At 43.4% G+C, this 25,325-nt stretch overlaps 3 protein-coding genes across 7 annotated transcripts; 2 read left to right on the plus strand and 1 right to left on the minus strand.

Moving 5' to 3' along the window:
* Nucleotides 1-12,212, plus strand: kdm2ba (lysine (K)-specific demethylase 2Ba). Its single transcript, XM_061671411.1, has 10 exons — nucleotides 1-104; nucleotides 2,901-3,125; nucleotides 3,368-3,511; nucleotides 4,156-4,242; nucleotides 4,509-4,787; nucleotides 5,004-5,731; nucleotides 8,490-8,653; nucleotides 8,734-8,895; nucleotides 9,766-9,984; nucleotides 10,991-12,212. The coding sequence occupies exons 1-10, from the start codon at nucleotides 51-53 to the stop codon at nucleotides 11,170-11,172; spliced, it is 2,244 nt and encodes a 747-aa protein (XP_061527395.1). The 5' UTR covers nucleotides 1-50; the 3' UTR covers nucleotides 11,173-12,212.
* A 75-nt stretch (nucleotides 12,213-12,287) lies between these two features.
* LOC133399686 (E3 ubiquitin-protein ligase RNF34-like) lies at nucleotides 12,288-20,176 on the minus strand. Of its 3 annotated transcripts, XM_061671408.1 has the most exons (8): nucleotides 20,022-20,176; nucleotides 19,127-19,345; nucleotides 17,414-17,812; nucleotides 15,940-16,002; nucleotides 15,567-15,768; nucleotides 14,587-14,616; nucleotides 14,405-14,446; nucleotides 12,288-13,832 (listed from the first exon to the last, which is right to left on the minus strand). In XM_061671408.1, the coding sequence occupies exons 1-8, from the start codon at nucleotides 20,025-20,027 to the stop codon at nucleotides 13,645-13,647; spliced, it is 1,149 nt and encodes a 382-aa protein (XP_061527392.1). In that variant the 5' UTR covers nucleotides 20,028-20,176; the 3' UTR covers nucleotides 12,288-13,644. The 3 variants fall into 3 exon arrangements, with proteins under 3 accessions (XP_061527392.1, XP_061527394.1, XP_061527393.1); XM_061671410.1 differs by lacking the exon at nucleotides 19,127-19,345; XM_061671409.1 differs by lacking the exon at nucleotides 14,405-14,446.
* An 823-nt stretch (nucleotides 20,177-20,999) lies between these two features.
* c3h5orf34 (chromosome 3 C5orf34 homolog) lies at nucleotides 21,000-25,028 on the plus strand. Of its 3 annotated transcripts, XM_061671416.1 has the most exons (11): nucleotides 21,000-21,240; nucleotides 21,330-21,419; nucleotides 21,486-21,818; nucleotides 22,907-23,163; nucleotides 23,263-23,358; nucleotides 23,883-24,009; nucleotides 24,110-24,201; nucleotides 24,284-24,350; nucleotides 24,416-24,513; nucleotides 24,585-24,631; nucleotides 24,753-25,028. In XM_061671416.1, the coding sequence occupies exons 1-11, from the start codon at nucleotides 21,049-21,051 to the stop codon at nucleotides 24,920-24,922; spliced, it is 1,569 nt and encodes a 522-aa protein (XP_061527400.1). In that variant the 5' UTR covers nucleotides 21,000-21,048; the 3' UTR covers nucleotides 24,923-25,028. The 3 variants fall into 3 exon arrangements, with proteins under 3 accessions (XP_061527400.1, XP_061527403.1, XP_061527402.1); XM_061671419.1 differs by lacking the exon at nucleotides 24,416-24,513 and having other exon boundaries at nucleotides 24,753-24,863; XM_061671418.1 differs by lacking the exon at nucleotides 24,416-24,513 and having other exon boundaries at nucleotides 24,585-24,838.
* Nucleotides 25,029-25,325: the final 297 nt, after the last annotated feature.

The raw sequence follows: 25,325 nt of genomic DNA on the forward strand, positions 1-25,325 counted from the left end.
TCAGCCATGTTAGATTTTCGCTGCTTTTCACCAACGATGAGCGCGGAGCCATGGCCTTGTCATTGAGTGGAGACGATGAGGAATATGATTCAGAGTCAGAACAGGTCAGAGCAACTGGATTAACCCAAGTTAGCACAACTGGATATGCGATTGAAGCACAAAATTCAAAGCGCGTTGTTGCGAGGGAGCTGTGTTGTTTTTTTGTTTTTTTTTTCCCCTCCTGCCAATTACCTGAGCAGACTGTTGTATCCACGAGCGTTACCTCGCCGTCCCGGTGGATCGAGAAGGCAAATATGCGTCGGAAACCTTTATTGGAGGCTTGTATGTATTCGTACGCGCAATAGCAGGCATTTACGTTGATTTTATTTTTTATTTTATTTTTTTGGGGGTGGGTAAACCAACTCGTTGTGTTGATCCGACTGGCAACTCCGAGTTGTCGTCGTCCCCCCCCCCCTTCCCCGGTCACCGTCTATCAACTGACCCATTTTTGCACTGCCCACCTCTCAAAGCAACTTGTGACATTTCGACTCTCGTGTCAGTGGAAGCACAACTGCTTGCTGCTACTATTCCGTGGCTTTTCGAAATCCAGATTGCTTACTGCTGGCTGGTTGTCCTTCTGCAAAAAAAAAAAAAAAAAAAAAGAGAGAGAAAAGAAAAAGGGATGAATTTCACCCACTTCCTTAAGTTACACTGTCTTTAAGAAGGCTCCAGGCCAAATCTTCTCTTAGCAGGGGCCGTGGAGGGGGGATGGGGAGAGTGAACAATGAAGTGTGTCTCCTTCTGTTGCATGGAGAACGCTGGTCCAAACAGAACCAAGTGACCCCTTGACAAGTTGTAACGCTGCAGCCCCCTTTCGGGCTGTTCAGGTGGTCCCGCTTTGGAAAATGTGGCAACAAGAGTGCATCCATGGCTTTGATGTGCTCATTCACAGCCTATTCATGTTTTAGTTAAGTAGTCATGTATAATGGTCAGATATGCTTTTGCTAAGCTAAACTGGTTATTATTGTATCTTAACATATCAGAGCAATAATCAGATATGCAAACAGTATGTCCAAAACATCAGCTCAGTCTGATTGGACATTTAGTGAGTGATATAATGGGAGTATCTTTGCATCATAGCCACATCATAAAGTGTCTGAATCAAGAAAAACTATAGTTCACATTTTTTTGGGGGGGGGGGGGATTGCAGAATAGCATGAGTGTTGATGCTCGACTCTCAATAATGAGCAGCGCTAAAAATAACGCAATCCTCTTCTAATTATATCCAGGTAAGATTCCTAATATTTTGGGGTGAAATTTCTCCCGCTTCCTACACCACACCCACTAATAGTGTGTCATTTCACCTTCTCTGCTGTGCAATGATGTTGTACATGTGAAGGATATTCCTGCGGAACTTCTATAAAGACCGCTGAATCTGTTGAATGCGCTAATGACGGTATAATAAATCAGCAAAAAATGTGGCGGGCAACTTTGCTGAACTGTCATCCCTTCATTCAATGGAGTCCGGCGAAAGTTTCTTTCGTATCTACTATAGACAAAACGTGTACGCTCCCGACCGCGAGGTCATCAACAATAATGCCGAGCGACAATTGACTACACAAGAGAGAAAAACCATTCATCTTTGACCCACTTCTCATATTTACCCTGTGGTATTGGCCGGTGTCACATGTGTGTCGGATATTAAAGATGATTTTGGTATTCCATTTGAACATTACAAACAAAGCATCAGAAAGCATTTCATTATGATTCACTCCAGTGTACCACCACACCCACTACGACCTCACCCTTACTACTTAAAATAGAACGATTACCTTCTCAAGTATGTAAAGACAGCTACATCGTTGTAAAAGGTAGCTGTGTTACTGGATGGCCTATTTGACCTTTTTTTGTGCAGGTGTAAACAGGTGTCAAATGTCCATCATGCAAAATGCTCCTGAGGGCAAGTAAGAATGAAGTGCTTCTGTTCAACAGGAAGGTGTTTTCATCTCAACTAATCAGGGCCGCATAAACGATCCGGGTCCCCGTCTTTGTTACGCTCAACCGAAACGTCTTTGCGCTTGTTTTACAACTTGCCAGCTAAACGCAGCGCTCGGTTGTCTTTAACCTGGAAAATCTCGACAGTCGGCCGGGTCAGCTGACAAGACATTCGACTGCTTTTTTTCCCCCCCCAGCGTTGGGAAGCCGGCGCACTTTTGCCCACAGATCAAACGCTTTGAAGGGAACACATGCCCGGCTAACCTGCTGAAGCAGTTTGTCTCCTTTTTAGACAAGAGCCTTCAACAAGTTCAGTTCAGCTAACTGACAAATAGTCATCTGTAGAGGACAGTCGTAGATTATAATTAGATGGTTTCCCAGGCTTTTCAAATAGCTATAATTATATTCATAATTGTAATAATGACAGGTATAGAACAATTGAATTCCTCCTCTAAAACGCAAACCTCTGCAATATCATTTTTTCACGCATCCCCTGCAGTCCTTAAAAATCATATCCACCAGCAGAAAGACGAGCGTGTTGCCTAGGTAACGTCTCTAGTTGGAAAGGGAGTCTGTGTAATGGCCTGTGATTTGTCTCCCCCCCCCCTCAGTGATTTACCATCCTTCCATAGCAACCGAAGAAGTATTAAAAGAGATGAGAGACATCCACATGGGAATGATATTTGACTGCTGTATGTCACATGTTTTAGTTACAGCTCTGCTTTTTTCCCTCTTATTTGTTTTGTTGAGTCACTCAATCTGTATGCAATTTATCATCCTGTTCAGAGGATCTCAGCGGGATCCTCTGTTGATGAAAATACCGAATTGTGGTAAAAAATTGTATTGTGTGCTTGTCATTTTAAATTAGATTGTAATATTGGCCAGTGGCATTTACAATCCTAAACGTTGTTTTTCCACTCTTGCAGCAGCGTGCAGCCAATCGTCCGAAGCCCAAGATGGCGACAGCGTCGGCTGTTAAACTGCCATCGAGTCGTAGCTCGTCAGGAGCCAGACGGAGGAGAACGCGTTGCCGAAAGTGCGAAGCGTGCATGCGGACAGAGTGCGGGGAGTGTCACTTCTGCAAGGACATGAAGAAGTTCGGCGGTCCGGGCCGCATGAAACAGTCCTGCATTATGAGACAGTGCATAGCAGTGAGTCAGCTGTTTTATTATTATTATTCAAATGATTTGACTTCATTCGAATGGCAGAGATAACACGGGCATGGGTGGAAGTCCATTTTATCTGGAGCTGTCGCCGCACACCTCCATTAATAAGTCACAAAGACATATCTGTAAATAATGCATGCAAGACGTACAGAGCTCTGAATCACAAATCCCAAAGTCTGCATTTCCAACTCCTAACAAGATTCTGTGCTCCTTCTTTTCCGCTGCAGCCTGTTCTGCCTCACACAGCGGTATGCGTGGTGTGTAAGGAGGCTGGGAAGGAGGATACACTGGAGGAAGAGGAGGACAAGTTCAACTTCATGTTAATGGAATGTTCTATCTGCAACGAAATTGTCCATCCCAACTGCCTCAAGGTACGCCGAGGCAGCCTGTGAACGCCAACTCCCTCTCAGTCAAATCACTCATCTGGTGATTCATGAGTTGAATCTTGTGCCGAGAATGCCAGGTCATCATAAACTCACACAAGTGACTCGGTGGTTTTAACGATAGGGGCTTGACCTTCGACATGTTTCCACCTGATGTCTTGAGGGCGTGACATCATCGCTCAAGAGAAACCCGCACCGCAGTCTGTAACAATACAGCTGACATAGCGTGAGAAAAAGCCACATCATAGTTGTTTAGCGACATTAAATCCAAAGTACGTCAAGCGAGGTATGCTGCTTGCGCTTCGTAAGTCGAACGCGACAGTTGTCTGCAAGCATATCCTTGCTCAAACAAGTTAAACAGACCGTGCTGTCTTTTCACAGCATGCTCCCGCTGTGGCGTTGTGTATCACAGGCAATTGTAACACTTTAGACCACACCCAGCTCTCTTTTACAAAATCCTTGCAGTCAAATTCTGCACTTTTAAGTGTGGCTGAGGTTAAACTGTCCTAACGGACCCACACCACTCTCACTTTCACTTCCTTCGTGACCTTTGTGTCAGAGCAAACTGAATCCAGGACACTATTATGACTATTCTTGTCTTAATGTTTCTGTTTTTCTCGCTGACCCGTTAGGTGAGCGATGCTTCTGGTGTGGTGAATGACGAGCTCCCCAACTGCTGGGAATGCCCGAAGTGCAACCATGCCGGAAAGAGCGGGAAAGTGAGTTCAAAGATGTGCGAGGAGGCTTTAGATTGAGCCACAAATGTTGGATGAGTCTTAGGTCAGGAGGTACTTTCACTCTGAAATATAGTTGCACAATCACAGAGGAGTTGCTTTGTGAGCTCTCTTGAGTTGTATTTATAGTAACATAAAAGTCATCTGTCTTTAAGTACTGTATAATAACTTGAGTCAACTTGAATTTATGAGGAGCAATAGGCTAAAGGTATAAAGTTGTCTTGCACTTTTCGCCCCTTTTGGTATTAAAGCAAAAAAGGGGTCCAGGGTTCAAGTACGCCTCCAACCTCCCCGGCTCTCTGCTGAGGGAGCAGAAGCCTGTGAAGGAGGAGGGGGACATGTCTTCTTCAGTCAAGAGAAGACCCGACAGAGAGGAGACACCCAGGCATCGACCCGACGAGCCTCTCCACCGGCAGCCGCCCCTGCTGTCCCCCGGCGGCGTTCCCCGACCCCGCCTCGAGGATAAGCTGAGGAAGAAGAGGAAGCTCTTTGATGAAGAGGAGGAAGACGATTTCAGAGGAAGAAAGAAGGTGGGTTGTCATGTAGCAATGGTTCTTTGTACTCTTGTTACAATTTAGTAGCGGCTGGATTTCAGATGTCGTGCTCAAGAGAGAATTTCACACCCGTGACGTCAAAGTAACTTCCGTTATCTCCTTTGCAGGAAAGGTCAGACGAACCTAGTTTTTCAAAACTCCTTCAGCAAATCAAGATGGAAGAGGAAGATGCATACGAGGACGATGACGAAGACGGAAGGGAGCTTTCACTTCCGGAGTTTCGTGGAGAGAAATGGGCGTTTGGGTGCTGCTGAGGACTTGGCAGATGATAGAGACTATAGGAGCGATCTTTTAAATTCGTCCCTCAAAATGCCCGTCGTGGATAGCGACCACTCCCACTGCAGCTCTCCGCAAGCCGGCCCGAGCAGCGAAGGCGGAAGCGAGACCCAGGAGAAAGGCCCTCGACCCAAAGCTCGCCGCAAACGCCGTTTACCCAACCGGGAGCTGAGCAGAGAGCTGAGTAAAGCGCTGAACCAGGAAATACAGAAGACCGAAGACTGCCTGGCCAACGAGAACCGCCAGCCTCTGAAGGTGGAGCCCGAGTCTGAAAACGAGGAACCCAACAGGTTGTTCCGGAACAGCAATGACATGGGCGAGCAGAGGCCCCACCTGAAGACCAAGGAGATGAACGGCACCCCCTGGGAGCTGCGCCACTTCTACCCGAGTCAGATCACTCCGCTGGGCTTCAACAGGAGCACGCCGACCACCCGGCCGGTGCCTCCGCGCTCGCCGCCCAAGTGTGTCCAAATGGAGCGGCACGTCATTCGGCCCCCCCCGATAAGCCCGCCCCCCGACAGGCTGCCTCTCAAAGACGGGAAAATGCATGTCCTCCAGCGTGAGGTCTGGATGAAGATCTTCAACCACCTCACACATCAGGAGCTCTGCTGCTGCATGAGAGTGTCCAAGACCTGGAACAGATGGTAAATGCAACACACAGACAGCTAAGCTTGTGTAAAAAAAAAAAAAAATCGAAATTAAAAAATATTTAAAAACAATAAAAAAAAAACAAAAGCGTCAATCGAACTATTGTATTACACACAAAGAAGCATATTTCATTTTTTGGCTCAGATCTAAAGTATGAAAATGAAAAACGGGTGTCAGGACTGGGTTTGAGTTGAATATTTACAGTAATTTGTCACGTTAACATGAAGTTGGGTAACGAGCATTAGTAAAGATAGGTCTAGACCGCAATTCCTCAAATGACCCGGCAGCTGTATTCTAACATCGAGAATGATGTATTTAAAGGAACAAAAGGTCTAATGCTACCTTTACATCAGAAAACATTGAAAACGATCATCTCACACCTGCTCACATCTTACGACAAGTTTTACTCACAACCGAGTCTCAGACTGAGGTTGAAGCCCAGCCCCCTTGATTGTTTCCGTTTTTTGGAGCTCATCTATTGGTTGTTGATTGTGTCACATCGCCGCAAAGATTGAAAGACTTGTGATTATATCAAACACGTTTGATATTGTCCTAAGGCCCAAGACTTGATCTAAAACAGCTGACCTTATACTCAAGGGTCGAAGAAGAAAACGGAACGATTGCTTTCGCTGCCGTTTGTCCGATCGCATTGTTTTCAACTCATTCACGTCCACACCGAGAACCAAATGTGGACTACTAGACTTGGTCCAAATAACTTAGACCGCAACAACGTTATTTGCATTCTTCTTTCAACCATTGTGCAAAAATGCGTGAGGAACTGTGGGCATATGTCTCGGTTAGGGCGGCGGGTGTCCACAGGACGTCTGGCGCAAAGAGAAGGAAAACCTTCACAAACTGCTTGTGACTGCAGCATATGCAAAAAAAAAAAAAAAAAAAATGATCATGATAATGTTTCAAACATGTTTGTCCTTGATGTATACCTGATGGATTGTTCAATGGTTCGTGGTCGTAGTCCGGACGGATTGTGGCGCCGGCGCCAAAGCTAACATCGCTGTACTAATGCTCGTTAACAAACCTCCAGGTAATGTAAACGTGACTCATTAAACTGAAATCAAACTCAAACCTTTTTTGATTGTTAATCCGAGCCCGAAACTCTGTGAAAAATCAGGCAATTTTTCCTTGTTGTCAGATTTCAAAGTAACAAAATAATGACTCTTTATCATCTTTGATTGCCTAACCATCTGAAAGGACCAAATCGGCATTCTTTGCTACCAAACGGTGTTCCTGTCACTGCCAATTGCGCTGACACGTGACGAAGAAGTCCTGATGGTTCAGAATCACGCTTTCTCATCATTGCACTGCTCCAGAAGTGTCACGACAAGCAATAGAAACCAAGTTTAGCTTTGAACCTGTTCCAGTTGAACCAGTTTACTAGAGGTGAAACAATTAATAAAGACTTATCACGATTCACGGTTGCCTATTCGACTCAAGGACGATATGGATTAATTTCGCAAACGATACGATCTGAAACAATTTACTGGCTTGCAATCAATTCAGTGGCTTCTTAGCCAAACATTCCCCACCAGTGTGACTGTGAAATAAATACTTGGCTATTGTACTGTGCAGGTGAAATTTGCGAGATTCCTGTTATTTCTTGTAAGGGAATCAGCTGAAATGAATTATGGATATAATAAACACTAAACAACAATTATTGGCAAATGCTTTCACACTTTCTTTGAATAAAGTTCAATGAACTAATATGTCTTCAAGTTGGATTAACAGTAGGTTCGCCTGCTATTGCTGATGTTGTTTTTCAAGATAGTACAACATCAGTATCAAAAATAAAGTGCAGCCCACAACTCCTCAGGTTGACTGAGTCGTGGTTGAACTGGCAACTACTCTCATTTTAGTAAACAAACAGAAGTGAACTGATAATGACCAAAATATCAAGTGTAGCCAACTATTCTTCAGTGACTACAGATTATTTATTTTTTTCTTAAAATATCAACTGATCACGATCTGGCCGCAAAACGCATCCGCTGTGTCGCCCGCAGTACTAAAACCTCTCTTTGCTGGCACACTTGTGCGGTGATGCCTCTCGTAAGGGCTAGGGACTGTAGGGTCATTTGGTTTCAACCAGTCGTGGAGGATAAGATGTTATTTGTTTGCGTTGACCTGGAGGCCGAAGCACGCTACTTGAGTGTAAAGTGACAGAGAGAGTACTCAATTATGCTCTGCTTAAATTCTTAAGGTGCTCCCACACGTGTTGGAATGGGTGGCGAGAAATGTGAAAATTCCATGACGCCTCGGTAGGTGGTTGGAGAAACAGCGAGCGACTTCTTTAGAACATTTCCGTTTTTGCAAAAGGGAAAGTGTTTCCACACACTGGACCACCATGGTGGCCTTACGGCTTGATCATTTTTCGCTCGCCGCAACTTCTCATCTGCCGTCCATTATGCTGTTTTGTTGTGTATTGGCATGATGTCACAGACAGACCACCAACTTAGAGTAATGTTTAACGTCTTTTATCATTGAAAGTGCTATAAAAAAATAAAATTAAAAAAAAAACGTGCGCGTATAAAGTCGGCCGTGCTTAAATCCAATGCATTATTTCCTAGTATCGATTGTTTACCTTTTAAACGATTTAACGATTTCCGATCGCGATACGTCGTCCGCAAGGGCAACTTGCCGAGCACAGATCGACGTAGTTGGACTATTAACTCGATACGTCGAGGTAGCAGATAAATCGTTCCGCCCATGATTGCAAACCAACTGTCTGTTCCTGACGTCCAGGTGCTGCGATAAAAGACTTTGGACCAAGATCGATCTGAACCGCTGCACTTCCATCACGCCACTCATGCTGAGCGGGATCATTCGGCGACAGCCGCTCTCCCTGGACCTCAGCTGGACCAACATTTCCAAGAAACAACTAAGCTGGCTGATTAACAGATTGCCAGGTACCACATCGAGGGGGATCGTGGCTCTCCTTTAGCTTTTACTCGGCCTCGATGTGCTGAAGTGCCGCTGTGTCTGTCAGGTCTGCGAGTGTTAAAGTTATCTGGGTGTTCGTGGGCGGCCGTATCTGCACTCTGCACGTCCAGCTGCCCGCTGCTACGAACGCTGGACGTCCAGTGGGTGGAGGGACTCAAGGACGCGCAGATGAGGGATCTCCTGTCACCTCCCACAGACAACAGGCCAGGTAACTCAACCAAGTGCATCAAATTAGCTCAATTGCAGGTGTGTTTTTAATGGTTTAAGTTTTATGTTACGTTTTATACGAAGCTGCAAACGATCTGTTAATGAATGTCTTTTATGACGGACTGAAGCATGGATTTGTCTTTATGACTATTAAGGGCTAACTTGCAAGAGGGTTGCTGGGAGTACTCGAGTCACGTGACTTGACTCGGCTCAGACTCAAGTCGCCGATTTTGGGCAACTTGGACTGACTGTCATGGTGGTCGTGAGATTCGACTTCACTGAGACTTGAACTACATTACTTAACAAGTCTTCCCTGATAACATTTGAAAATTGTCTGGATAAAGGTGGCTTTGATTATTATAAATCTGTCTGGGTCGGTTATGGAAGTATTATGGGTAAAATGTGTGGAAGTTTTTTTTTTTTTTTTTTTTTTTTAAATCAGGATTGATACGCCTCCTGGCCTACGATTAGAAATGGATGAAAAGATTTTGTTAGTGATGTGAGTTATAATAAGACAATATCAGCCTTCAACTTTGTCAGGTGGTCAATGATGTTGATGCTTTTAGTTTGCGTGCGAAACATTATCTGTTATTATATTGCGCACATGCATGGTGGGCAGAGGAAGGGGATGAAAGCAGATAAAGTTCAAGACGAAGACGGTTGAGTTGACTTTTCAGTGCTCTGGACTGGCCGAGTGCAGTTGACAGTAGAGAGTTGAGGGAAAGTGTTGTTAGCGGTTCATGTTCCCTCCCAGTGTTGAATTCAAAAGCCGCACGTCCTGGGGAAGGAGGGATTTCTCACAGGTCCACCTCTGCTAGCCTGTAATGTTGGCATCCAATTAAAGCTTAATCAACACGTCGTGTGTGGACAGGTCAGCTGGATAACCGCTGCAAATTGCGGAATGTGGAGGATCTGCGTCTGGCGGGTCTGGACGTCACCGACACGTCCCTACGCCTCATCATTCGCCAGATGCCTCTGCTGTCCCGGCTGGACCTGAGCTACTGCAACCACGTCAACGACCAGTCAGTCAACCTGTTGACGGCGGCGGGGACCACCACTCGAGACTCGCTCACAGAAATCAACCTGTCAGGTAAGGACGGCGGCCGAGGGTGTCTTAACTCAAACCTGTCTGGGTTGTTACCCAACTAGTTAGACCACTAGCTGGACCACACCTCGTGGTCACGGAATCAAGTTTCAGTCATGCTGCAATAGCCAGAAGGCCTGGGGGTGAATTCTTTGTCGGGCCCGTTTTGTTCGGAAGATTCAGCCAACATATGACAGAAAACATTAATCACCGAAGCTTCAGGCATACAGGAGCATCACCATAAATTAGATTATCGTAGAAACATTCATTTATTTCAGTCGACCTATTCTAAAAGTAAAGCTCACAAAATTGATTAAACACGTAGAGAAATACTTTTCAGAATGCCAATTCCCGTCTCCTTTCTAAATTACAAATCTCTTTTGATTGTTTCTTACGTAATGTTCTAATTTATTGAGATGGCGAAGTTTGGGTTTCAATTAACTCTAAGCTACAATATCACAATTATAACAAATCAAATCATTAAATATTTCTCCCTCTGTAATCTTTTCACTTTTTTTAATTGAACTACTGAAATAAATTAGGGTCACTGATACTCTAATTTATTGCTAGGCACCTGTCGGTAAACTTTGAATCATTATATTAGTACATTTGTGTCTATTTAACAAGCGACAACTGTGGTTGAAGGGCATTTCTTCAAGGTTATCATGTCTGCTTTCGGTTGGAGCCTTTACATATTGAAAATATGTAATTGGTTTCCTGTAGACTTTTTTTTACGCGTAAACAATATGCAACACAAAACCAGATGAAAAAGGTAATGCAATACAGAAAGATTAGTATAGCAAGTGAATCAAATGAACATGTAAAAATGAATAACATAACCAATATAATGAATTGTATGAATAAAATCTTCCCATTACAAGGTGTAGCAGTACTTAAGTTTGTGCAGTTGAGCAAGATTAGTGCACATCTACCAGTCAAATATCCGATTTTGTACTTGTTTTGCTTTTCGTGACTACATATTCACTCGTGCGTTCTTTTCTTCCTTGTCTAGTTTGTAACCGGGTCACAGATCACTCCCTGAACTTTTTCAAGCGTTGCGGGAGCATCTGCCAGATTGACCTTCGCTTCTGCAAGCAGGTGACCAAGGCGGGCTGTGAGAGGTTCATCGCCGAAATGTCTGTGAGCGTCCCGTTTAGACTGAAGGAGGACAAACTGCTGCAGAAGACGAGCTAGTTCACAATGATCAAATGGATCGAAAGACAATTTGCACTTATTGGAACGTTTTTTCTTTTCATACCGGGCCTGCAGTAGCTCTCGGAGTTGATGTCACAATTAAAGGAATCAACGGACTGAGGAGATGGACCAGCGTGAGAAAGAACGAGCATGTGTTTGTGTTGAGATTGTATTTCTATATAAAAAAAAATGTGCTTGTACCGAACTCTTCCGTTGTTTTGATTTCGTTCCTCAGATATTTGAAAGCAGTATTTTTCTATAAACGTGAGTTTACAGTACGTCCACTTGCTCGGGAGCTAATTATCTTCTGGAGGCAATTCAGTGTATCAGCCGAGCGTTGTGCCATTCTCCAGGTTCTCTTCCTTACGAGGGCCCAAAATTCTGTTGGACTTGGGGACAATTAAAAATCACATAACATGCACTGTACATACCTACATACAAACAATCCATGAAGTTATGAAGAAAGTTCCTGGGCACCCGGGATGTATTTCAGTAACAACTCCTAAAGCCTCATTTTATCTTTAGTTACTTTTTTTTGTTTTTAACAGTTTATGCTGTGGTTTATGGGATTCCTGGACATTTAAGCATTTATTTATTTTGTACTACAGTTTGTATTTATTCGCGGGCTTAGCAACGAGTCTTTGGCATAGCTATCAGACAGCTGGGTCAAATAACATTTGCAAATATTTTATACAAAGTTGTTTAATGAATAGTGGGTCTGGTTTAACAGTCAAGCCAGTAGCACGAAGCTGACGAACACGTTTAGCACTGATTTCACTAATGCAATGAAAGCTACATATCTGGTTCTGCACACCGGTTCAAATGATCAACTATCTACATTACTGTGTATATACTTCACTTTTGAATAACTCCATGCAGTCGGTGTTGTGTGTACAGTATTTTGGGATGTATTGTGCTGTGATTAACCTGCTATCGCCTCAGGTGAATGTGATAATGTTTATATTTATAAATTTAAAATCGCAGTGCTAATATGCAATAAAATACTTCCATTTGTACCATAACGTTGTCTATTCTCTGCCACAGGGTTTGCATTTATGAATGTATGTTTTTTTGGCATCATGAACTAATAGTTGATACTTTGACGAAACTGCAAGTACACACACACTTTCTTTATTAAAATAAAATGTTCAAGTCCCAAAGACAAAACATTTCCCACAATACTTTCCCAGTAAAGGAAAAGTGTGTCCTGCTTTGCAATGTTTGAAGGAAAGGTCTTTCCTGTAATAGCAGCAATCTTGCAATCTTGCCATTTGTGCAGGTAAGGTTCAGAGACTGATACGATGAGCAGCATTGGGAGAAAATAAAGCAAAATGTTTGAGGAGCTGCAGCTAGGTAGGATGTCAGATAAAAAAAAAATATGCAAGCGCGACAAAACCAATTAACTTCAGAAAAAAAACAATAGTAAACAATTTCAATCCAAGGGAAATTCAAAATATTTTACTTTACACAAGTTAAACCAAATGGAAAATATATATATATATATATATATATATATATGCAAATGTACATGAGCAAGTCATTTCTGTATACCCATCTATTAACAAGTAGAATTACTTTGAATAGTTGAGTTCATTGATCCTACTTGAGAAAAAAAAGACACTTCATTTCACTTGTGACAGTGAACAACAAAACCAAAATGAACATCCAGAGTTATATCCACAGTTTGACTCGAATATAGTGAAGATGCCAAGATGACTAGCACCGATATTTGTCTCAAGTGCTGAGACACAGGCGACGGCAGACCTTATGTTAATGTCAATGTTACGCATTTTGACAAAAGTGTGTACTAAAATACCTTTCTAAAACAAATCCTCATTGCCCATCACCAACATCTAACGTGACGTCTAATCGCCCTACTCGACGTGCATTCATCTGGTTAGTGGCCTACACGACGACACGAAGTGTTGAAGAATTAGTAAACATCCCCTCTCGGCCATCTCCAATGCTCATGAACTGATGAGCGAGTGCATCTGCCCGCTCAATAGTCACAAACCCGTCCACTAGGACTGAAAGAATGCGAAGGGTGAGGAGCATGAAGTGTCACCCGTTGTTTGGCACCATCTGCGCACCTTCTTGTCAAGTGTGTGCATCCTTGGTGCTACTACGATACCGTATGTAGTCACTTGCAGCAGTTGTGTAAGGAGGTGCTCGATCTACACAAGGCTGGCTACAATTTATAGGCAGATTTGAGGGAGTTGAGTGCACCCACATTCAACATTCTTTTGGTTGTAAAACAGATACAGTAGGAGATATGTTCATATCAGGAATGATTCAAGTGAGAATTGCGCTTCCTGGAAGAACAAAAACCTACTTCCGAATGTGCAACTCATGTAAAAATGGGGAACCACAAACTACAAACATGCACAAAAGGGGATTCAGTGGATGTGATTTGCATGATTGAATTAAAGTACCGTCTGAGTGCTAAGCTGCGGTCTCGAAGGTGAGGTTGCATTAGGACTTGAAGACGTGCACAGCCCTCACGACGTACTGCCTGCAGATGGGGCACTCGCTCATCCTCTTGCCGCACTTGGTGCACGTCACCATGTGGCCGCACTCCAGCAGAACGCAGTCGATCACAGCGTCCATGCAGATCCTGCACAGGTTCTCGTCAAGGAACATCGGCGGACCTTTCTCACCATCTGCAAACACAACAGGAAGACAAGAAACAAATGCGTTGTTTAGCTTTTGAAACAGGAATTGGTTTTGTACATTGGTTGGCGGTAACAAATTGGAAATGACAAGAACATTACAGAAAAACACGTTACAAAGATGCAGCAGATTACAAGAGTGGAGTTGCCCTCTGCTGGCTATGTTAAACAATGCAGTTGGAATTGAAACCCTCATTGAGTTGATCTGTCAAGACTTGATAAATGTTGCTGTTTCTGTGACAACTGTGCAGTAAAGACTGTAGCTAGGCAATAGACACACACTACACAATGAGTCGTGTTAAAACGAACAAGTTGACAAATGTTTCATTGTGGATTCAATGTGGTAGGACAAATAAGATTTGCCTTCTTGTGCAACAAAACCAAAAAAATGCTTTATCCAAGAAAAGCAAACACGGTCACAGTAAATGACATTCTACTAGGAGGAACCACATGCAGGAATTTCATGAAGCGGGATGCTGTGAGAATACGCAACAGTGGGTTCGATAATGACGACGATGAACACAATAGATGCTGCTTACAGGATGTTTCCGAGACGACCTTACCTCCAATGGCCCCATTGCAGATAGGAGCGGGGAAGGCCACCGCTTTAGTGTGGGAGAAATTTGAGCATCATTTAGAAAAACACCCGTGATAGGTGCACAGGGTGTAAACATACAATACTGTATCCGTGGTTAAAAGCAGAGTGCACGCATCGACAAGATAAAAATACACATTACGTGCTTACCTTTGGTTACAGTACTGCTCACATTTTCCACTGCAAGAAATAAAGAAAGAAAATGAGTCAGATGCCTCTACCACCAATAGAAGAGCAACCGCGACAGCCCAGAAAAAGAATTCAATCAAATACTGTCGGCTACTAGTAAGTATTTGATTCATGCGGCCACATGTGGAACATGGCATGGGAGAGAATATAAACAGAAGCTACATTATGATCACAAAGTGATTGTGTAAGGACCGCAAAAGTCATGAGGCTGAAGTCGTGGCTTGGGTTGCTGTCAAGAATATTGAATATAAGCCATGATGGCATAAGCAAACGACTGGAAGCACCTGCTTATGGCCCCGCGACCACTAAGAAGAAAGTAACACTCAACAGAGCCTACACTAGATGTTTGGGGAGTAGTTTAGTTGTTTTATTTTCCCAATAAATCTTGCGCATACTTCTACAGTTTTAAGGCCTTATTATTCAGCTTTTAAAAAATACATTTAAAAAAACTTCCCCCTATTTAAGGTACCTTTGTTACCTCACTAAGTCTTTGCTTGACATTTTGTGATCTAACAACAAGTTTTTATCAATTTAAAGTTATTCTTATCTAAGCAATTTTATTGTTGTTCTTGCAACACAAAGTATTTTAGCACGTTGCTGATTTGTTGAAAGCGAAAATCATAAACCAGATGACACTTTTCCAGTAAAAGCGTTGTGCATTGTCGTTATCCCACTTTGTTTTGTTTTTTTAAACACTAGACACCATGTCAGGCTGATAACAGGATAACCGAAAACAACACCGACAGACCGGCGCAGCGTTGAGTTGCAATGACTTTATAACAGGTTTACAAACGATCCATGCTTAGGGCCCCATGGAGCCCTGGGCCGGCTCACTCCGATGGTAAAGCGTCCCTTTTTGCATTCCATTCTCAGCCAAATCTAATTACAGTCCATGTTTGGAGAAAACGAGTTTCATTCTGAGCAGCCAAATGAATACCCACATGATTTCCTGTTCTCCTCGGTCTCTCGGTAGAGTCTGCTGACTCGCTCCACCAGCTCCCACTTCTCGCAGCACCCGGAATAGTTGACAAAGTTCCTGGCCAGGATCTCCTTCAACTGTCTGACAGAGAGGCCCTCGATGTCGCTCACGTCGGAGATGTCCGAGAGAGACGCTCGGAGCAGGCGCTGCGTCTGAGGGCTCGTCTATAGCAGCACGACGCGCATTAGTCGACCGGTAAAAATCCTCCATTGCCAAGTTCTATCTTTTGTATTTACAGCGAACCATTCCTCTCTTGTGATTTGTTGCAATAGCAGTTCAAATACTTGGAACTGCACTTATCGAGATGTTTACAAAGAGAGTAGCACTCGGATTACCTCAGGTGTATTTTCACTGGGGTCTAGGTGGAGGAGCGACACTGATGTGGCATCACCAAAGTCCTGCATCAGATGACAAAAAGATGACATTCCTCTTCAGTACGTGCAAGAAAGCAGCCAGCCTCCTGACGAGCTGGATTAGTCATTCTCAACCAGTACAAGCAAGGGCTCCCTCCCTCCTTTTATAAAAAGACTTAGTGGTCCCAAAGCACTCCACAGATTTTAATGGATCCTGTCAGCTCAGAGCTTCTTATCGTCACACCTTTTTAGCTGTCTCACACCAGGGGGAACAATAAGGTTGGAACTTCAATTCTATATTTAGAACAGGATGTGTCTAGCAAGAACCCATTAAACATTAGAACAAATACAGATGCGGATAAGAATTTTAGAGAGTCCTCTGCCACACTGTGGAAATGGCATAGGTGCCCAGACACATGATTATTGGGTTTTACAATAATATTTAACTATATTTAGAATTTCATATATACCTGTGGCTAAAAAGCAAAGTGTCTGTCGCCAAAATGCAGAAGTGCATTCAATGAATGGGGCTATCGTTGCGACCGACGCCATTCATTGCCCATTGCAATTCAAACATCTACATTCCCTCCTTTTCTACTTGCCCATTTCCTCGACTTCTGTTTTTTTTTTTTTTTTTTTAAATGTACGTAACTACAGCGGGCAGGGCCATCCGCTTCTTCTGCGACAGTCGCGATATGTTGTTTGAGGTTCAATAAAAAACTTCATTAAAAAAAAAAAGAAAAGACAGTACTGTACATGTGGATCCTCAAAAACGCCGTTTCTCGATAAGTTAGGGAGCGTCGCTCGGTGTGAGGCGGGCATTTACAAAGGTTTTTGGCTGTGTTCAGAATCACTTAGTAGCCACTATACAGCGAGTTCACCATTTGTGAAGTAGTGCTGTAAAAATGTGTGGTGGATATAAGTTATCCCCTATTTGGCGCCCTCAAGCTATCCCACTATGCATCTTGAAAAGTAGTTAGCAACCAATGGTCACTAGGAAAGAAATACAGAAATATGATTTTCCATTTCCGAGGTATTGTTGGGTTTTCGGAACGAGACAATTCATTCAAGTTCTGGCATGAAAATATCTTCTTTCATAAGTAGATGGACAAAGTGTTTTTTCTTTGTTTGTATCAATTTTGCAAAATACAATCATCCATCCATCCGTCGACTTGCGCTTATCCTCGGTCGGGCTGTTCTAAGTGTATTTATCTCTTCGAAATGGATTCCCAAAGGTCAACCGGCTGGTGCTGATTCTGTGTGTTGTAACTGTGTGATAGCAAGGACATAACGGTCCGCCTGAGTAGTCCTCGAAAAATATTTTTCATTTAACTGATGATTGAACCATACAGTCCCCTGCAGTGTATAAAGATGCGTATACAGTACAGTGATTCGGGAAAGGGAATGAGCGAATGATTCCGAAGCGAAGATAGCAAAAAGGGATTCGCGCACTGACCTGGTTGCTATCAGAACTATCACTGGTGCTGAGAGGTTCCCCCTGAGAGGCAGCGAGTTGGGACAGCTGTGAGGCAGACTGTGTGGTCGAAGGTGCTAGAGTATACATGGAACGTGAGTGGAGGCTACTCGTGTCAGGCTCCTCCTCTTCTTCCTCCTCCTCCTCGCTGCCCTGGTGACAGAGCACCAGGTCCACCAGGTCTTCTTTTTCCCTGCAAGTGTCGGTAGGGACGTTGTGGAGCAACAAGTACTGCCGGAGGTCCCTGACCCTTAGATGCATGAGGCGCGGACGATGGAAGGCTGTTGCCTTCAGCAGATGGCACGTGGCACATATGCGCACATTCTCCAGAGGCACGGAACACAGAGAGCAGAAGCTCTTCTTGCAGTCACTGCAAATGTGCTGAAGGGCAAATAGAGAAGGGAAAACAATGCGTTGGGAATTAGACATGCGAGGCATTTAGTCACGTTTACAAGTTGCCTCACAGAAAGACTGAATTTGGAGAAAAGAACAAAAATTGCAGGGGAAAGAGGGATTTAATGAGCCCCGGAGAAAGCAGATCGTCTGCTCGAGCTCTCTATGCACAGACACAGCAGGATGCACGTTGCTTTTACGTGACAAAGATCAAAAAGTAATACATGCTTGAACTGGGATGCAACAGGCACTGCGAGTGAGACGAGCTCGAGGATCCTGACAGAACGACGCCCTCTGCCATGCACGGACAGGAGCACTGAGATGATGGGGGGCGCGTAGAAAGGGAGCAAACTTCAGCATCTGTTTCACTAATCCACTGAGACCGCACAGTGCTTCCAATTTGAAATAAATCCGTCTGCTTTCTGGTGTAAAAGAAATAGATTTTTTTTTTTTTTTTTTTTAGCCCATTTCCAACCCCGGCTTGAAACAAAACACTTTGAATTGTCATAATGATTTTGTCTTATTAAAACCTAAGGCAGTGGTTCTCATAAAGTGTGATACGAGTGCCACTCGTGGCGCAAGGGCTCCCCGTAGTGGTACTGAAAAATATCACTGAATTCATGTACAAATTGTGCATCATGTTACAGCGGCTCAATTTTTTGGGTAAGGTTCAGTTGTACTCAACTTTTAAGCACAACACATTGGCATGTGATCTGTTAGAACTGTTAGTGTCCAAACATTTATTTGGCTACAATTTTTAACGTTAATGTGAAATACATTTGAACTGAATCATTTAAGTGCAGTTAAGTGAGTGGTCAATGCAGTTCTTTTCATTTGCTGTTTGAGCACAGTGTTAATGTATAAAAACTGCATATAACATCACAGTGGCTTATAATAATATGAAAGATACTTTTTAGGAATATGCAAACGTGTTGTCATTATGGTGGCAGCCTACTTGGAGCGCTAAAAGGTGGTACTTGTAAAAAATGGCAAACACTGAGCTACGGCTTTAAGACTGACACAATTATGAGCATGATCGTTTATTCTGATTAACACCCCAGGCTAAAAATTATTTGAAAAATAAAGGCTTAGTGGACATTATACAAATTTGCGTTACACCTATCCCTTATGGTCAGTCATTTGCTTGATGAACAACTTAAAATGGAGTTGGGCATGCAACGAATGACAAAGTGTCACGGAAATACTGCCTTTTACCGTGTGTCATGTATGCATTGCATACTTTGCCCTTCACACCCGAACAACCAATAACCAAGCAAGCACCGAGCGTAGCACATTCTGTACCTTCCTCCTGAAGACCGAGAAGGCCAGACCGCAGGACTTGCACACAAGGCTGGGACACCCTGAGCTAGCGGGCGGGTATGTGGAGTATCCGGCACTGGGGGCGAACCTGAAGGGCCCAGCACCGGCCCCAAAAGCTGGCTGCTGACCTCTGACGGCTCCTGTACCCATCACTTCATTCAGCAGACCGCAGCATGAAGCCCACACCGACGAAGCCCCTGCCTGACATTCAACAGGAACAACTTTCAGTTCAGCTATGCCTCTCTACATCTATGTCCATCCATCCATGCATTCATCCCATTTTCTGAGCCGCTTATCCTCATAAGGGTCGCGGTAGTGCTGGAGCCTACCATTCGCACACACATTCATACCTACGGGCAATTTAGAGTTTTCAATTCACCTACCATGCATGTTTTTGGGATGTGGGAGGAAACCGGAGTGCCCGGAGAAACCCCACCCAGGCACGGGGAGAACATGCAAACTCCACACAGGCAGGGCCGGGGATTGAACCCTGGTCCTCAGAACTGTGAGGCAAACCATCGAACCAGTCGACCACATCTGTGTGTCCCTATTACTATTAAGCGTTTGCTCAAAGAACAGAACAACACAGGAACAAATACGCAGTGCTAGTACAAGCAAATCAATATCATTTCAATATTTAACATTCACATCAAAAAAAAAAAACAAGTGACGTTAATGACAGTGACAAGACACGCTTTAGTGTCACTGACAAGATAATACCGTGTAAGCAACACTACATTCGCAAAGGTTAACATTAGGACAACGCTGCCACCGACACCAGAAGCTCGGCTTCCATTGCTAATGTTAGCTGCATGCTAGCAACCATCTACAAAGCAAACCCAGCTGACAATTCAACGAGGCTTGTGTGAAAAGGCACCTTCATTGCAGCTCTGGTATGTCTACAGACAATGGGCAAGTTGACAGTGTATTCATGGCAAGGTGGACGTTTCTTGGCAAGCTGCACAACCGGCCAATTAATAACAACAACAACAACGGCGGTGGCTCGCTGTGATGATTCCGATCCAGAACAGAGCGAGCCTTCACAATTCTTCTTCGGGGTCGTGACTTGCGCGCGCGCGCGCGCGCACCACACCTCTTTATCGCCACCAACTGGCGGGGGGTTAAAATGCGTCTGACACTTGTGGAGGTAAGAACTACGCAATCGATCAATAGACCCTCTGGAATGTGATGAAGAGAAAGATAAGTATAGAATCAGTATGTCTGCGCCATCAGGTTCTGAATTCGAATTTCTAACACGTACTTTTTTTAAAACCATGAAAATATTCAATGTACACTTTTCAGCTTCAAAGTTTCAACATTTGCAGCTGCAAATTATTAAGACGTCACTTTCCATAATTTGCACAACCCCCCCCCTCCCCCAGAGTTGTAAATCACTTATTTGGATTTTGAATCTGTTGAAAACATGGCAATGGTATAATACACAGAGACCAAGATGTTTGACATTGACAAAGTTTGAATCGTGGTTTTATTGCAAAGAAAATTTTTTTTATAATGTCAGGTAAATACAAATATGCATTTTTCATTTTTAGTAGTAATGGTTGAACACATCACCATGACCTATTGTTTTATCTGTTTCTTTATTTTGAACTAAATTTAAAGTATACAATGACCAGAAGTAGTAATCGTTAGCTCCCCAACAGTCTCACACGTTCGTTGTAATTCAAAACAAAAAAAGATTTGGAACAGTGAAGTCTCTGAAAGTATCGATACCTTTGTGGTGATTTTAATAGTTGTAAGTGAGGGTGTCGTTCATTCCATTGTTTGTGTGTGTCAACGCTGTCAAAAGCAGAACGTGTGGGCGTCCACTTCTGATGACGTCACCCGCAGCTTCTGTTTTGACTTTGTGCGCGTGAACTCAACGGAGGAGTGTTTTTGCGTTAACGATGGCCGCCTCGATGATGATAATGTACGAGGACGAATCTGTGGATATTCCCTACGAAAACGGCACGCAGCTCCAACTTTCGCCGTGTGGTAGCGAGTTCGTGCTGGTGAAAGCTGCGCTCCCCACTGGACATCCGCTCCAGACTCCCGTGAGAGTGCGACAGAGGACACGGTTCACCATCAGCGCTTATAAAGTACGCAACACATACGGCGTCCATTTCAAAATGTTAACTGTTGTATGTAGCGTGTGGTTTGGGCCGTTAAAGCGATGTCATTCTTGCAGGAGTTGATCATCGCTGCACTGGCATTCAGGAATAAGTACGCCAGTCGGCCATATCTGCCAGAGGAACTCACTTCTCCTGGTCACAAACAGGTACCAGTTGCTCGTGTCTTCTCGTGCATTCAATGAATCCAGTCCAACAGATTTCCTCCCTCACAGCCTTTGTTTAGTATTCACTTGGAAGTGCAGTGGCCCAGATGGTCCTCCTGTGAGGCAGAGTTCGGACCTGGAGGTGAGACCATCATCCAATCAGAGGACAAACGCGCTATTGTGACGCTGTCACCCTCGGGCCAAGAGTTCTTTGTGGAGTATGGCTGCAGGTTCAGCCAAAATCTCCAACAGCAGCCACAAGATTGGAACAGAGACCCTGAACGCATCCCAGACAGTCAAGAGCAGCATGCGAGCAGCTCGACACATTTGACTGTCGTTGAGCTTCATCAGGCGGGAGGGGAAAAGTCATCTTCTGCTCCAGTCATCGCTGATGAGGCGAAGGTAAGGTTTATTACCGCTGCCAAAGAGCTCCTGTATGTGTGAGTAACCTCATGTCTTTAAACATTTTAATGTCCTTAACGATTGTCCCTTTGCATAATGGTCATTGGACAGGACTATTGCTATATTACTCATTCAAACTGCTCTCAGTGCTAGAGTACTCTGCATCTTTTTGCACAATTGTCCAAAAAAAACAATTGTACCGGCATTACCAGATAACTAGCAACCCTTTATTGCTCAGTAACTGTTTTTCTCAATGTCTTTATGTCCCAAAAGTGTTCTCTGTCAATTGACTGTCTGTTGTCATACTAGAGCGGCTCCGACTACCGGAGACAAATTCCTTGTGTGTTTTTTTTTTTTTTTTTTTTTGGGACATACTTGGCAAATACATATGATTCTGAACATTACATTGTCAAGAAAAGCCATTTGTTAGCCTAATAGCATAATTGCCCAAGTCTTCCTTTTTTTCATAAAGCAAAAAAAAAACAACCCCAAAACCCCCACAACAAATTCAACAAACATGAAGAGTCCATTTACCTCAATTCAACCTGTGCAGATTACCATGACCTGGATGACTGAAAATCTACACACATAAAGAAATAGGAACATTGTTTTGAAATGACGTTGTACATGTAAAAAAAAATCACTTGGACGTAACCACTTCAAAGCATTTTCTCTGGCCCCTGTTAGGCACAGGTTCTTCGAATCAGCTCCACTTTTCTTACGACGCCGCTGCTTGGAAGTCAAGCTGCAAATCAAAATGGATTGCGCTCAACTTTGGAGGCTCCACTGTGACGTCTCTTATTCAGTTTGTTTCATTAACACATTCACTGCCATTTACGGCTTTAGAAGTCAAATATCCATGTTAATTGGGAAGGCTGGCAGTGAATGAGTTCAAGCCAAATGGAATTGTGAACACTTCCTTTTTGCTATTAGGATCCCACATTTGTATCCTTTTATACCTTGATTTCACAATTCATAAATGTCAAAGGCTCTGGTGTCGGTCTGCACTTGATGAATTTTCATGTTTTTGTGATGTAGCAGTGCAGCATTGAACCGTGAATGGTATTTTACTGGGCTTGTCTTTTCAGCCGGAGGAGAAGTACCAGTCTACCACACTTGTCCAGCATCACTCCTGTCTTGCAGTCGCAGCACCTTGGTGCTACCCTGTCTCCTTGGCTCGCCGTCACTGGGCAGCTCGTCTCTCCAACCCTGGTGATGGAGAAGAGCCAAGCAGACATCCAAAGGCTGACCAAATTCTAAATCCATCAGACTTGGGTATCGAAGAGAGAAAGTTTCTCCTTCCTCAAGCGCTGCCTCTCATCTGCCCATCCCCTCACTTTCACAGGTTCATTTCAAAGCTCACTTGAATTTGACATATTCAGTACACTTCTGTTGTTGTTTTACCTCTTTTTTTTTTTTTTTTTTTTTTTTTTTTGCTTTAAAGCTGGAAGTTTCAAGACCTTGTCGCCAAAAGCCACCCAGATCAAGTCTCTCCAACAGAACTGGTGAAAGTGATGTGGCACCAAGGGGTGACATACAGGTGTGCAGAAAAACAACGTTGAAGTGCATGAAAATGCACACTGACTGGACTACTCAGTTATTCTTTTATTTGTTCTAGTTTATGTAATCCTGTTCTGATCCTGGCAAAATGATACTCTTCGGCTTTACATTCAGATCTGACATTCTCAAATTCAATTTCACCAAAGTGTTTAATGTGTAGTTTCAGATGGACTAATGACTAATATTAACAAACAAGCCAATTCTCTGTTGTGTCATGTAATTGCATTGATCAAAGTTAAAGGCAGTAATACTTGATCGCTCAACATGTAATATTTGTTTATGAATGCTGTTTGGCAATTCCGGGCTGTGCAGAATTGTCCACTGTCAGTGATAGTTTTCAGTCTCTCAACCTTACTTACGCATTACAATCACATTCTTGTTACTCAGTGTATTGAGATGTAAACACCTACTCAACAGTTGGATTTTAACTGAATTTTATTTATAGGATGACCTAAAGACATTCTCGTGTCAGCTATAACAACTGCTGGAATGTCTCTTGCGTAGGATACTGGATCAAGATGTCTCGGTCATCGAGGTTTCTCCAGGGGATGGGTCTGTCATCCGATCTAATGGAGTTCTCAACACGTACTTTACTCATTATAAGCCCGAGTGCCAATCATTGCAGCCAAATGTCAGCCTTTCATCTTTTTATCCATCTCAAATTTCCATTATTGACTTGCATGGGATCTCTGCTTCGATGCTCAAACCAAATTCATATTTCATCACCACAGGTCAAAGAGATAACATATCATGTAAGTGGCCTTCCACCAGACATACCTGGGCAGTTGTACTCTATTTGCTCAGTTGTGACTTGTGCAAGCAGGTAAGCCGCAATAGTCCAATACACCCGTTGACTTGTTTCTACATCTCACCTACCATCTCAACACTGTTTATTTTTTTTAAAGGCTTCTCGCCAGATACGACAGGGCCAAAAAACTGAGGCTCCCCACTGCAACCAGCTGCTTGCTACAGGTGGAGATTGACTTTTACATGGATATGTATATGCATAGTCAGAACACATTTTTATTTGTTTATAGCAAAATATATTCTTCAAACCAACAATGGTTGAGGGAAACCTGTCCAATCCTTCTCCTCTGGGACAGCATGAGATTGATAGACAGACAGTAGAAAGTCGGTGAGTTCAATTTTGATGTATTTTCTGAACGCACTTGATGATTTGTTGACGTTTCTTCACATAAATCTCAGGTCAGATGTGGTTGCTGCAGAGCTTGCAAAGATACAGCGATACAACTGTATCCTTCAGCAATTCAAAGTTATTATATACATAAACATGACCACAAGCTGCATAATATCAGCTACATGGGATTCAACTTTACATGAGGTCAAATGTGTTCTTTAACTTTGTGTGCGCAGTTGTTTTAGAAAACAGTAACGTGTTAAGGGAGAAAGGATGTGCACAAAATGGTTTGGCTGGAGTCACTTATGAGAAAGTGAGTGAAGGCAGCATTGCAGAAGCTCTTCAGAGGACGTCCAAAGCCATACGGGATATCGATGCGTTCTTAACTGCAGCCAAGCAGACGTGAAGAACGATGGCATATTTTGAAGAAGGCTGACATATTTTGATTGCTGGGAATTTTGGGAAGATATTTTGTGCATGTGACTCAAATAAATACAATAAAGTATGATCTGTATTATAGCACTGTTTACTTACCCGTCATACCAGAATTATAACGTTACTGTATCTGAGCAATTTTCACTCACCAGGTGCATGGTTGGCAAACTTTCTAAGATGGGACAGGGGTGCCATTGAGATAATGTGAGGCTGCCCACAAGATGATAAATCAGAACCCGCTCTCATGGCTTCTTTGTTTTTACTCAACACCGCCCCGTTCAGCGGAGTTATTTAAAGTGAATAACTTTTATTTGAACTGCTCATTCAAGTACGTGCAACGAAGATATCTTCCTTGGCTGTTTTTGTTCCCGTTT

The sequence above is a fragment of the Phycodurus eques genome, chromosome 3 (assembly GCF_024500275.1).
Source record: "Phycodurus eques isolate BA_2022a chromosome 3, UOR_Pequ_1.1, whole genome shotgun sequence".
Taxonomy (NCBI): Eukaryota; Metazoa; Chordata; class Actinopteri; order Syngnathiformes; family Syngnathidae; genus Phycodurus; species Phycodurus eques.

Bases quoted from the DNA above. Each gene is read 5' to 3' on its own strand.
- c3h5orf34 (XM_061671416.1), top strand. From the start codon at position 21,049: ATGGCCGCCTCGATGATGATAATGTACGAGGACGAATCTGTGGATATT. The intron at 21,241-21,329 runs GTACGCAACACA...TCATTCTTGCAG, and splicing joins TCACCATCAGCGCTTATAAA to GAGTTGATCATCGCTGCACT. The intron at 23,359-23,882 runs GTGTGCAGAAAA...TCTCTTGCGTAG, and splicing joins CACCAAGGGGTGACATACAG to GATACTGGATCAAGATGTCT.
- kdm2ba (XM_061671411.1), top strand. From the start codon at position 51: ATGGCCTTGTCATTGAGTGGAGACGATGAGGAATATGATTCAGAGTCA. The intron at 4,788-5,003 runs GTGGGTTGTCAT...ACGATGACGAAG, and splicing joins ATTTCAGAGGAAGAAAGAAG to ACGGAAGGGAGCTTTCACTT. The intron at 8,896-9,765 runs GTAACTCAACCA...GTGTGTGGACAG, and splicing joins TCCCACAGACAACAGGCCAG to GTCAGCTGGATAACCGCTGC.
- LOC133399686 (XM_061671408.1), bottom strand. The intron at 15,769-15,939 runs GTAATCCGAGTG...GTGCTGCTATAG, and splicing joins CCAGTGAAAATACACCTGAG to ACGAGCCCTCAGACGCAGCG. The intron at 13,833-14,404 runs GTAAGGTCGTCT...TTGTGTTTGCAG, and splicing joins CTGCAATGGGGCCATTGGAG to ATGGTGAGAAAGGTCCGCCG.